Source organism: Lotus japonicus, chromosome 1 (assembly GCF_012489685.1).
Source record: "Lotus japonicus ecotype B-129 chromosome 1, LjGifu_v1.2".
Taxonomy (NCBI): Eukaryota; Viridiplantae; Streptophyta; class Magnoliopsida; order Fabales; family Fabaceae; genus Lotus; species Lotus japonicus.
In genome coordinates this window covers 32436296-32449965 of record NC_080041.1, presented here as the reverse complement: position 1 = coordinate 32449965, position 13670 = coordinate 32436296, and the positions used below count along the sequence as shown (strand labels likewise).

The 13670-nt window shown below is 37.8% G+C and overlaps 1 protein-coding gene across 3 annotated transcripts; it reads right to left on the bottom strand.

The window, feature by feature from the left end:
- On the bottom strand, positions 1-6750 carry LOC130734427 (protein LAZ1 homolog 1-like). 3 transcript variants are annotated; one of them, XM_057586853.1, is made up of 9 exons: positions 6482-6748; positions 5149-5467; positions 4982-5038; positions 3829-3937; positions 3357-3565; positions 3177-3265; positions 2125-2380; positions 844-1089; positions 1-579 (listed from the first exon to the last, which is right to left on the bottom strand). In XM_057586853.1, the coding sequence occupies exons 2-9, from the start codon at positions 5404-5406 to the stop codon at positions 289-291; spliced, it is 1515 nt and encodes a 504-aa protein (XP_057442836.1). In that variant the 5' UTR covers positions 5407-5467; positions 6482-6748; the 3' UTR covers positions 1-288. The 3 variants fall into 3 exon arrangements, with proteins under 3 accessions (XP_057442836.1, XP_057442837.1, XP_057442838.1); XM_057586854.1 differs by having other exon boundaries at positions 3381-3565; positions 6482-6747; XM_057586855.1 differs by lacking the exon at positions 844-1089 and having other exon boundaries at positions 6482-6750.
- Positions 6751-13670: the final 6920 nt, after the last annotated feature.

The following is a 13670-nucleotide window of genomic DNA, read 5'->3' as shown; positions in this document are numbered from 1 at the left end:
TGACCAGAGTTAAATCACTTAAGATTAAGAAAGCCTTAAATAAACCCTAAAATTTCATCATTTCAATTCTTTCCAGCATGAACCCTATAATTTGAACTACTTCTAGTTACATTACGAACATCGGTCTAGGTATATAAAAAATCCACATGCACATCCTTTGTTACCTGATGTAAACAGGTTTTACTAGCAAATTCACTGAATTGTATCGACGTAGTTAAAAATTTCACGTCGAAATCAATTGAAATGTTCTCTCCTATATGTGCAACACTATATACACACTTTGAACTGTTATCTTGTAATTCTGGTGGCTGTTGCTTTGGATTGGATATTCTGTCGCTTTCCACTTGACATGCCACTATCACTCGCACTTCCTTCAACCAGAGTATCATGAACGTCAGCAAATTCTGCTGCCCGAGAACGCAAGGGAACAAGATAGCTATCATCCTTCGTTCTTCTCGTCCGTTTCTCATGGCGTTTCACATTTTCTGATATCTGATGGAAGGTTTTATTAATCTTTGCAATGCCCCTTTCAACAGGTTCTACCACATGGGAAACTGTATATTTCATGTCATCAACAATCTGAAACAGCAGATAATAGCTACAGTGAGTTTTGACAGAGAGATAGAAGAAAATTTAAGGGTTTTCATTTCCTATTTTCTGCATTCAAACTTTTGTACAATAAACCGTAAAAGTAACTACTATTTTTACTGTTTTCTATACAAGACTTTGAAAACAGGAAACAATATGAAAATAAAAAGACAATTTTGTAATTAAAACTGAAAAAAGGAAATGCAATTAGAGAAGGTCAAAAAGTTGAACTCTTTGAAAGTGTTCATATCTCACAATTTCACCACTTCCAACAACCACATCTCGAACACTATGGGTAAACTTCATAGGCTTTTCTCTTTCATTACGTCCTCCCAGCCTCATTCTAGTTGAGCGCTCGGAGTCTCGAATCTCCTCAGGGTCAGGGGATGTTCCTAGTGATGCATAGTTAGCCAACACCGCCACATTACCAACACACCTCTCTCCCCTTTTGTAAGGTACTGCAGGGAAGACATATAGGTGCACAACTGCAGCCACGCCCATCTGTTAACAATTTTTTTAAAGGGAAACCACATGAAAAAGGCCTTCTGTAGACAACATTCAGAATTTAAAGCTTCAAAACAAGATACATTAAAGGAAGAAACCTGATTTTACATACTATTTTACAAATGATTACTAGTATAGCCCTCAGCAAAAAACATGAACCGGCCTCAGTTCTAAACTAAAGGTATTTGGTCGCGAATATTTTACAAATGACTAGTATAGCCCTCAGCAAACAACATGAACCAGCCTCAGTTCTAAACTAAAGGTATTTAGTCGCGAAAGAGGTTCCAGAAAACAGATTATGTTTTATTATCTAATATATGAGGTTCCAAAATGACAATTTGATGTCATGTACAATGGAAGTCCTTCTGGTAGAGACTTTTGATAAAAATTCCTAGTTAAAAACACAATCTGACAAAAAGGAAAAAATAGAACAGGTAGAGACTTTTGTCCTTGTTTTAGAATGGCAGTTGCAATTTGCCACTATTTGAGGCTGGCATCCTGTTGATGCCTCAGGCCTTTCTGGTGTTATAGCACACAAATGGCTACTCTATTATTAGTCACTCATCTGATAAGACTTCAGAAGTATAAAGCATTGGGAAGATAAGAGACTATGGATATCATATAAAACTTTTAACAGAAAAACATAAGTAATAATCATATGAATTCATATATGGTATTGGTACAGTTATTAAAACAGTCAACCTGATATCTCCACAAAGGCCGAAAAATCCCCACAATCTTAAATATCAATATTTGTGACAAGGGCCTTGGCTTGGCTCTCATGCATGACACATGATAGAATATATTCGTACGAGGAGTTATACAGTGGACCAATTTTGAAGTCGTCCACCGTGATGGCGTGATCCACTATTAATAGTCATTTATTCAGGATAGTCAATTAAAATGATCATTATATCATTGGCTATTAATAATGGATCACCGGTTGGTCCACCCTATTACTTTCTATATTAGTACACCTTTATCTAAGTAATTTAAAGACAATCAAAATTATAAAAAGCACAAGTAGCTTGCCTCTATACAAATGATATAGTCTTGTATACGTGATTTCAACTCCTGAGCCAATGATCCCTTAAATGCTCCCACAGAAAAAAGAAAAGCAATAGCCACACTTTGCCACCAGGTGAGGAAGACAATTGACTTAAAAGTTAGAAACTTTGCCAATGGTTTGATTGGTTTCAACTTATCTTTCGTGACAGAATAGAACTGTACAAGGCAATATAGGGCCCATGACTGACTAAAGTTAAGAATAAGTGCCAAGTAGGGATACCTGCAAGCACAACAGAGAATCAGAAAGCAAGGGCCATAAAAATAACAATATATAAGATTTTATGGTATGTCTCAAGGGCTGGCACTCCTAAAAGCACAAGCTATCAGGTGGAGACCCATGGATGATTTTATCTCTAACATGCCCCCCCCCCCCCCCCCCCCCCTTTCATGCAAAATTTCTTATGGCTTAAAGCATGAATAATGCACAATTCTTTTTTTTTTTTGATAAGCCATGATTAAAATATATTGAATGGAAGTACAAGGGATACTTCAACCCAATACAAAGAAAAAGATAAAAAAGTACAATAAGAGGAACAAAGAAACTGTAGAAAACCAGCATCAGAGATCCAGCAAACCTAACAACTACCCCCACCCATCCTTGAAGGGAGATTTTAGAGAAAAGACCTCATTAAAACCATTCCAGGGTAAAACCCCCTTGGGAAAACCTGGAAAGGAAAAAGAGTATCAATTCTAAAAAATCAAAAGAAACACCTCCAAGGATAAATACAAAAGTACAATTCAGACCCCAAACCCACCAGAACCAGTACAAGAGAGCAAAAAACCACTCTACAACCCAAAAGCCATCATAAAGAGCTAGTCCAGGGATATAACAGAGGAAGACACACGGCTAGCAAAAGCAAAGAAGGAATCTACAATGCATCCATCCCCCTACAAGCATCACACCGTGGCCAGCATAGACAAAGAGGTGATAATTTGACAAAGGCACAATAATGATTTTCATATCTCTAATGATACAGATGTGAACAAGATCAAGACACAAGCCAATATAATCTTACCCATATTTCCATTCAAACTTCCCCTCTCCATAAACACCAAAAGACTGGAGGATCATTGCCAGCAATGCACAGATCATCTTCAGTATCATCTGGAATGTATATTTTAGTAAGCAACGAGAAAGACATAGGTTCTTCACCCAATTTACCCAATTGTTAGTGGGGGTAGGTTGTATATTTTACCCAATTTACCAAATTCATACATACATATTGTACAATGCCAATTTTCACAGATTGATAGAAATCAGGGCCGAGATACCAATCCCTTAAGAGGCAATTTAAGGGAAATGGATGCTCTACTACTCCGTAGGTATATGCTTCTTTGAGAAGAGGAATGCTGGAGTCTGTTAGGCTCATACTTTCCATAAATTGAATTGTTTTGTCCTCACCACCTATAATTATAAAATGTATCAAATAGCAAGACAGCGTGACAAAATTCAAACTTAAATTTCCTGACATCCTCTTTTAGTCACGAGTTATAGAATTTAGGCCTCTAACACAGATTTCATAATTTTTTATGAAACTAGAAAGATGGAGGAGAGGAAGGATCTCACCTACTTGCATTTCTGCATAATACACACACACACACACACGCATTAACAATAGTTACAATAAATGAAAATCATATGGGGGCATAATGACCTTTTTGACATACCTAAGCAAGCAATCAAGTATCTCTCAAAGCAGTATAATGCAAAGGCCTCATAGCATTCCCGGATAACTTCACTGTTAAATGCTGCACCAGAATCCACTAATGACAAAAACTGCATCATAGAAACATCAGAACTTAATAATGCATTATTACATGCTACTTAAAAAAACATAAAACTAAAAGAAGAAAAAAGAAGATTAAGAACTAAATTATGTACTGCAAGCAGAAACACTACTAAGGTTGCTGCACATGCATGTCAGTACTGATGGTAATAACTAATAATAGGGAAAGAAAGCAATGCTTTTCTGAAATTTGTACAATCAATTGAAGGAGAACCAAAGATGGGATAATATTATGAATTAAAGGAAGCCATTGTTCATTAAAGTATCAAAGATCAATTAGACATCATATAGACCATTCTTTGATGAAAACATTATCAAAAGAATCAATTCCCCCAGCATAAAGATGCGAGAGAACATGGGGTGGTCCAGTGGAAGTGAGATGCAACTCTTAGGGATAGGATGTAATTTAATCTTTAACTAAACTCTATTAAGGAATGACTATACCACTCAATCCCAGTCCGGAGGGAGTTTGGATCCTGGAGCAATCCCATGGCATGGGTCCATGCAACCCAACTCCTTTTTATTAAAAAAAAAGTCATTATTTTCGTCTGACAATCAAAGAAACAAGTGCACAAACTCTTCCACCTTCCACAATTAAATAGTTCTATGTAATCAAAATGATGGTCGGTCAGTTGGTCCTGAAACTTAAAAACTAATCAACAAATAGCAACATACATTACAGAGTAAGTTCCAACTCCCACGATTTAGTAACTAAGCGTTTAGCCAATAATGAAAGCTGAAAATAGATGCACGATGAAAATTATTGAAATTCCATATAATACAACAAAAAGAAAGCATGGATATTCAGTACAATAAATGCAGCGTTGTTAATGGCGGAAAGTAAAAAACAGGCCAGATTTGACAAATACTGATGGCATTTGGCGGAATATTGGCCATGGTGGCTTGCTAGAATTCCGCCATGAGATTCACCCATGGCAGATATTTGACAACACGGGATAAATGTCATGAATCTAAGTAGAAAATCAAAATAAAAAGAACAGATAGTTTTCGGACGTGTAGTTAGTGTATCTTACTGATTCCGATGCATAAACAGGAACCATTAAAATGAGGCCAATCAAAAATTTCTGTTCCTGAATAAAATAAAATATGAAGAATTAGATATAAACATGTTATGAATGGAAAGGGAAAATAAAATACTACTTGGAATAGCCAAGACAGTTAAACGGAAAACAGGATGTACCTCAGGCTTATTATAGGCGGATAAATGCTCGAATATTAAATACATAGAGAGAACAAGAGCAACAAGTACAAAGATACTTGAGCTGAAGACTGTCCAACTGACAGTAGCTATGGATTCGACACCTGTGTTTTGGGGCCACATATATCCTGCTCTGCTTGTAGACTCAATAGGGGTAAAAAGGAATATGGAAAAATACAAAATACCCGCCAAACCCATTAAATAGGAACTTGGAATCGGTTGAAACAAACACTTCGCCATTCATCGTATCTATGATTAACTATATTTCGGGATTGATAGTGTGGTAACCAGTACAAGAATCCTGCATTAACAATCAGTTTCATTAACAAATAGTAACAATAGAACAACAACATTTTGAATAACTCTAAAACCAGTCCTCCTAAGAAATTAGTACACTACGTCTACTACTAGTTCAATTTGTAAGCATATAAAGTTATAATGTCAAAAAGAAGATTTTGTATAGACAAATCCTTGAGACAAATTATTAAAAACATATAGCTTTAATACAAGCCTTTGCACCAAAAATGAAATTTTTGGAAGCTTATTCAACCTCGACATATAAAGATATCAAACCAACAACTCCAAATTATAGAGTATCAAAGTTTGGTTTCAGAAAAAAAGGGCAAACTTGATGCTATAAACTCCTGCTATGCGCAAGGTGCCGAGGTCCATGATGGGGTTAGACTCACTTTGTGTATCCAATGTAGGCAGATTCACCTTGCATTTATGCAAGGGGCTGATTCCACGGCTCGAACCCGTGACCACAAAGTCACATGGCAGCAACCTTCAAGTTGCGCCAAGGCTCGGGATAAAATAAAATTAAAAAAGTAAAACTGCCTGAGAACTCAAAGCCAATGTGCCATTTTAAAAAACGAGTCACGTATAGACATTATCCAAACTTCTTAATCCTATAAATGCAGTCACGAGATAAATCAAGAACTTTAAAGCATACCATCATTCCATATACTAACAAAATATACCGAATAACTATTAACTATTAGCATACATCCCTATTAATTGCACTTAGCTAGATAAGTAATCACAGACACAATCAGGCCCATCAAGAATGCCCAACAGTAACAAACTAACAATCGTCATATTAAGGGAAGAAGCAAATAAAAATAGAAGGAAAGCACAATAATGAACCCCATCCATTTCTGAAAGATCTTGTTACAAGTTTCATTTTTTTTTTTATCAATCTCCAAATCCAAGACAGAGTTAACATCAATAATCATCCCTACATCCCCCTTCACAACGTTGTTGCTATGCTATGAAACACAAACACAAAACAACATCAACATGTGATTGAACACACCTACACACAGAGTCTGAGAGTGCGGTTACCGCACAAGAAACCGTTGAAACAGCTCGCGATGCTCGATTGAGAACCGCACAATCAGCACCATCATGGAAAAGCAAAACCCTAGGTCTCGTGTATGTGAAGAGAGGGAAAAGAAACACACTCTGTGCTGAAACAAAGAAACTCCCTTCAACAGGAAGAGAAGAACGATGGGGATGCGTTAAATGTCGAAAGAAAACTAGTGAGTTTAACTCGAAGCAGTTTTTGGATTGAATGGGGATTTGGGGACCAAGGCTGTGAAATTAAAGTGAAAAATTTATTTGATTTAAAATTACTAAATTAGTGTAAGTATTTTTTGATTGACATAAAAAATATTCGATATTAAGAGCTCGTTTGGTACGCCATATTATGCATGATAGTATAAGTTAATACAATACATTATGAACTTATCAGTTTGGTGATCACATTGTGTTGTATAGACTTATACATCAATCCCCCTCTTATACATCAAACGAGCCACCGCCGCAGGCTTATACAATAAGGTATGATAAAAGTGTGATGTATAAACTACTTGAATATATTTAATCAACCGCCACAACCACCACCACCGCCGCCGCCGCCACCACCACTGTCGCAGCCACCACCAGCGCTACCATCGTTGATATTGTCATCGATATCGCCACTACTACCACCACCACCACAACTGCCACTACCGCCACTAGGGGTGGGAATAGGCTGGGCCTAGGTAGGCTTTGCGTAAATAGGCCTAGGCTGTTTAAAAATCATAAGGTCTGAGCCTGGCCTGTGGCCTGTCAAAGGCTTTTTTTCGAGCCTGCTATGGCCTTCTCGAAAGTCTGGCTTGGCCTGGTAGCCTATTTAACGACATGTTTCACAATAAGAGTTTTACGTTTGCTAACAAACTTATTTGTACAGAAGCTATCAAACTTATAAACTAACATGTTAAATTATACTAAAATAATTTTTTCAACAATCAGACTCATAATATTATAAGCTATTAGGTAGAGATGAAACAAAATAAGAGATTATGTTGGTTTCTTAGAGTCGGAGAGCTAGTATAAAATCACATTTCATATTAAGGTATTTAAATATGTTATATATATATATCTATTTCTAAATAGACTTATAACTTTGAGTCATTATATAAGTCAATTTGTTTAAATGTATAAAAATGTCTATAAGTATATAGTATCAAGATATTATGATAAATTTCTAATATATAGACATCATCAATGGTAAAATATATTTATACTAATCATATTTATAATGTACAAGAAAAATAGTAATCATTTTTACTTAAATAGGCTAGCCTATAAGGCTTAAAAGGCTTTTTGAATGGCCTGAACCAAGCCTTTTTAACTAAATAGACTTTTCAAAAAGCCTAAGCCTTACCTATTTACCAATTTGGCCTGGACTGGCCTGGGCTAGTGGTAGGCTAGGCCATAGGCCCCTACGGACGGTCTGACCTATTCCCACCTCTAACCGCCACCACCGTCGCCGCCACCACACTCCACTACTGCCACCATCGTTGATACCGTCATCGTTATTGCCACTTCCACCACCGCCACCGGTGCCTCCACCGCCACTGTCGCCACCACCCACCACCACCACCACAATCGCCGCTACAACCACTACTACCATCACCAACGTTCACCACCACCGCCACCAGTCCACCACCACCCTCACCATCGCCACCACCCACCACCATAATCGTCGCTACCGCTACTTCTACCATCACCACCACCACCACCACCAGTGTCGCCACCACCCTCCACCACTGCCACCATCGCCGCTACCGCCACTACTACCACCGTCGCTTCCACAATCCATCACCACCCCCACCATTATCACCTTTCAATACCACCACTACCACATCACCATTGTCGCCACAAAATTATACAGTGCATGACCAAACGTTGTATAGTATTAAAATACAATAAGACATTATAATATCAGGCCTTATACTATACAACATACCAAACGAGCCCTAAGTTTTAACTTTTAATCCATCATTTTTAAAATTTCTTGGGTTAATTTGTTTATAAGTTATGTGTTAAGTGTGGATTTTTCTATTATGTTCAATAAGAATTCCCACCATTTTTTGCATCCTTCAAGTCAGTGTTTTGCACCAGGGTGATCGTCTATCTCCTTATCTGTTTTATTATTTGTGGGGAAGTTTTTTCCGCTTTAATTCAGAAATCCATTGCTACATCTGCATTGCATGGGGTGAAAATGGTTAGAGTTGTCCGATAGTCTCTCACTTACTTTCTGCTGATGATAGCATTCTTTTTTTCCGAGCTACTACTCAAGAGGCAGAATGTGTTAAGGACCTTCTTGTTACTTATGAGCGGACTTCTTGACAAGTTATAAACCTTGACAAGTTGAAGTTTTCTATTAGCCACAATGTGTCAAATGTTTGATTTCATGTGCTAAAACTGTTGTTGGGAGTAAATGAGGTTGAAAGCTATGCCAAATTTTTGGGGCTACCGACTACTATTGGTAAGTCGAAGACCCAAATCTTTAATTTTTTTTAAGGAAAGAGTTCGGAAAAAGCTTAAGGGGTGATATGAAAGAACACTCTCCACGCGGGGAGAGATGATTTGATTAAAGCGGTGGCTCAGACTATCCCCTTGTATGTTATGTCTTGCTTTATTCTTCTTGACAGTCTTTGTACGAAAATTGATAACATGATTGCTATGACTTTTTGGGACGGTGATGCTTCTCGCAGGGGCCTTCATGGGGTGAAGATGAGTGAATGCGAGCTTTGCCTTACTGTTCTATGAACAATTTCAGTTTCGTTCAATAATCATTGAGAACGATTCGTCTATCTCTGTGGGATGGGTCAACACTTTGGAACATAGACCTTGGAAGCTATTTCATGTTCTTGCAAGAATTGATCAGTTGAGGCCAGTTGTAAATTGTGTGGGTGTTAAGCACATATTGCGTGAGGGGAACGCCATGGCTGACTACTTGGTGAAGCATGGAAGGGATAGAACTAAAGCTTTGTGCAAGGTTGTTCAACTTGTGAATAGTTAAGTCTATTTTGAAATTTATGTTGCTGTATTGGTGCCTTGTTTTTTGTGTGCCCGTTGTTTGTTGATCTAGTGCAGGTTTCTTTTGTAAATTGAATGGTGATATTCGGGACTAAGGCTTACATCAGGTTCTAAGTGGTATGGTGCTGATTTTGGGGACCTCATCCATGGAAGGGTGGAAATAAGTTGTTTTCTGGACCTGTTGCACGACAGCACGAGTTTAATGGTGTGGTTTGTTGTTATTGTTCATTCTGGTTTGTCAAATTTATATGACAGACGGTGTGGGCTTCATTTATGGCATGGTGACTTTGACTTTGGAACACTGGCTGTCATAGTATACAGGAAAATGGATGTTGGTATTTTTTTTTTTAGTTCACAAGGGTGTTTTTTGAAAGGGTGTAAGAGTATGCGATTTGTAAAGGCCCACGGGGTATGAAAAGACACCTTTGAGGTTGTGGTGCTTTATTTTCCTTCTCTAGAGTTTTTTCTACAAAGGTTTTAACGAACATAATTAAGTAAATTCTGTATATTTTCTAAAACAAAAATAGCAATACTTTTGTGAGATTTAAATGCTATGAAAAGTCAAAGGGAAAGAATGGGAAATTCATTGAAGGAAAGAAGATATGAAGTTATGATATTCCATGAATTTTATTTGATAGGAGGGAGATGCTTCATAAAATATATATGAGTTTAATTTCTATGCACCGACCGTCAACCAATCAGATTTCAAGGATGTGAGAAAATCTCTCTTTTTATTTAACTTCATTAATTGATGTGGCACATCTTTGAAATCTGATTGGTTGACGGTGTAAAACTTTACACCGTCGGTGCATCATAACAAAACTGAAACTAATTTCCATTGAATCAAGAAATGAAGAAGAAGAATACAGAAGGATAATGCTTCAGTGGTTTACAGAATGGAAGATGCTAGGTTATATAACAAGATAACCTTCTAACAGAAAACACAACTAACTAACTTCTAATTAAAGACAAGGACTCTAACTAATACTAATTACAAACTAGTCCTTGATCTATTACATATCTATTAGCCCCCCTCAAACTGGGAGGTGAATGTCTTTCATGCCCAGTTTGGAAATACAAGTCTTGAAAGGTGCAGGGGTCAAAGGTTTTGTGAATACATCAGCAGTTTGTAGAGTAGTAGAAATAGGCAAGAGATGAACTAATCCTTGTTGAAGCTTTTCTCTGACTATATGACAGTCAAGTTCAATATGTTTGGTCCTCTCATGATAGCTGGGATTGTGTGCAATGTGCATAGCACTTTGATTATCACAGAACATGGAAGTAGGAGCTAGCTGTGGCTGATTCAGATCTTGAAGAAGGTAGTGTAGCCATTGAATTTCACAAACTGTTGTTGCCATGGCCCTGTACTCAGATTCACAAGAAGATCTGGATGTAGTGCTTTGTTTCTTAGACCTCCAAGAAATCAGAGAATCACCTAAGAATAAGCAATAGCCAGTAATAGATTTCCTAGTATCAATACAACCTGCCCAATCAGAATCACTGAAGGCAGTTAGAGTTGTAGAAGATGAAGCAGGATAGAACAAGCCTGATCCAGGAGATCCTTTGAGATACTTGAGAACCCTGTGAGCTGCTTGTTCATGAATGTCAGTAGGAGCAGAAAGAAACTGACTGAGCTGATTCACTGCAAACGTGATGTCAGGTCTTGTAGTATTAAGATATAAGAGTCTGCCCACTAGTCTTCTATAAGACCCTATATCAGTAAGAGGAGTGCCAATGTTTGTTCCTAGTTTCTGTGAGTTGTCCATGGGAGTAGAAACAGGTTTGGAAGCCAAATGCCCTGAATCTGAAATCAGTTGAAGAGCATACTTTCTCTGATTGAGAATAATGCCTGATGTGGACCGTGCAATTTCAAGACCTAAAAAGTACTTGGCCTCACCCAAGTCTTTGATCCTGAACTGATCATGAAGTGAAGATTTGACAAGTTGAATCTCATGCATATCATTTCCAGCCAGAAGAACATCATCAACATATAGAAGCAAAGCAGTAAAAGAACCTGAGGATGCTTTAATATAGAGGGTGTGATCAGCACTACTTTGCTTGTACCCTAGTTTCTTGAGAGAAGCACTAAGTGTGTTGAACCATTGTCTGCTGGCCTGCTTTAAGCCATACAAGGATTTCTGAAGAAGACAGACTTGGTTAGCTTTGTTACAAACTAGTCCTTGAGGAATTGTCATATAGATCTGCTCATCAAGGGATGCATGTAGGAATGCATTGTCTACATCTAATTGGTGGAGATGCCATTGCTGAGATGCACACAAAGCTAAAATCACCCTTAAAGTTGTCATTTTTGCAACAGGGGAAAATGTGTCTTGAAAGTCCACTCCTTCAACTTGAGTGTAACCCTTTACCACCAAACGAGCCTTATACCTCTCAATGGACCCATCTTGTTTGTATTTGACCTTATACACCCATTTGCAGCCAATAGGTTTAGAGTCTGGAGGTTTATCCACCAAAATCCATGTTTGATTTCTCTCCAAGGCTTCAATCTCTTGATCCATAGCCTTTCTCCAGCACTCATGTTTCACTGCCTCCGAAAATCTTGTTGGTTCCAAGCTTGAGCTAATGTTCATTACAAAAGATTGATACTTGGGATTAAGATGATCATAAGACAATACTTTGGATAAAGGATAATTGATACCTGTGCTTGAAGAAGTAATTGGCACACTATCAGAAGACAAGAGAGTACAATGGTAATCTTGAAGGTAAGATGGTGGTTTCCTTATTCTTTGTGATGTTCGTGGAGCAATAACCTGATTTTGGTTATTAACTGGTGGTTCCTGAGCTTGTACAGTAGCTGGAACAGGTATGTCATCATCAAAGATAGGAGGAAGGGTAGTAGGTAAAGCTTGTGTTGGAGTTAAGTCACTATCAAGAGGTTTGAAGGGGTAAATGTGTTCATGAAAAGTCACATTCCTAGAAATGGAAATGACTCTACTTTTGAGGTCATAGGTAACAAAACCTTTAGTGCCAGGTTTAAAACCAAGGAAAATGCACTTAGTAGCCCGAGGATCAAATTTCTTCCTGTGACTGGTAAGTGTCGAGACAAAACACAAAGTGCCAAAAATTTTGAGATTAGTGAGGTCAGAGACTGTATTGTAAAGGATTTGAAATGGACATTTATTGTCTAGCACTGGTGTAGGTAGGCGATTTATGAGATAGACAGCATGTGCTACGGCATAGGACCAAAAATTAACTGGTAAATGAGCTTGGAAAAGCAAGGCTCTAGCTACACTAATGACATGTTGATGTTTCCTTTCAACTATGGCATTTTGCTGGGGGGTTTCAACACAAGTGGTGTGATGAATTATGCCCTCAGAAGAATAGAAAAGATGCATGAGAAATTCCTGGCCATTATCACTCCTTAAGGTTTTTACTGAAGTGCCAAACTGATTTTTAACAAAAGCACAAAAAGTCTTAATGAGAGGTCTCACTTCAGCTTTGGATTTCATGAAATAAATCCATGTGTGTCTTGAAAAATCATCAACCACAGTAAGAAAATAAGAAAAGCCAGACAAAGACACAGTTGCAACAGGGCCCCAAATATCAAAATGCACAAGCTGAAACAGAAAACTGGACTTGCTAGTGCTTAAAGGAAATTGAAGCTTCTTTTGCTTAGCAATTGGACAAATGTCACAAGAATGTGTTTTATTACAATGAACATATGGAAAAAGGTCCTTAATGGACTGATCCTTTACACAAGAAGGATGCCCTAGTCTATAGTGCCATAGGTTTGAATTATTAGACATTGAACTATTTACAAGGCTATTCACAAAGCTATTTACATGAGGTTTATGGATAGAGTTGGAAGACTTGACCGAAGCAAGGTAGGCATCAATGATGGGAGCACTGGCTTGATTTCTGAAGATGTACAACCCTCTAATTTCCTTAGCTGTGCCAATCATCTTCCAAGCATTGGAATCCTGTATCAAACAATCATCCTTTTCCAAAGTCAGCTTAAACTTCATGCATTTAACCAATGTGTAAACTGATATCAAATTATAGGTAAAATCTGGCAAATACAACACATTAGTGAGCACTAAAGTATCTGAGACTCTAATTGTGCCCTTGATTGTTGCAATGCATATAGTGCCATTAGGAAGAGACACCCTGAC

What these genes read in the sequence shown, in the direction of transcription:
- LOC130734427 (XM_057586853.1), bottom strand. Translation starts at nt 5,406, where the DNA reads ATGGCGAAGTGTTTGTTTCAACCGATTCCAAGTTCCTATTTAATGGGT. An exon ending in CTGTTTATGCATCGGAATCA is followed by an intron (nt 3,938 to 4,981) that starts GTAAGATACACT and finishes TCTATGATGCAG; the next exon opens with TTTTTGTCATTAGTGGATTC. An exon ending in GTATGAATTTGGTAAATTGG is followed by an intron (nt 3,266 to 3,356) that starts GTAAAATATACA and finishes TATACATTCCAG; the next exon opens with ATGATACTGAAGATGATCTG.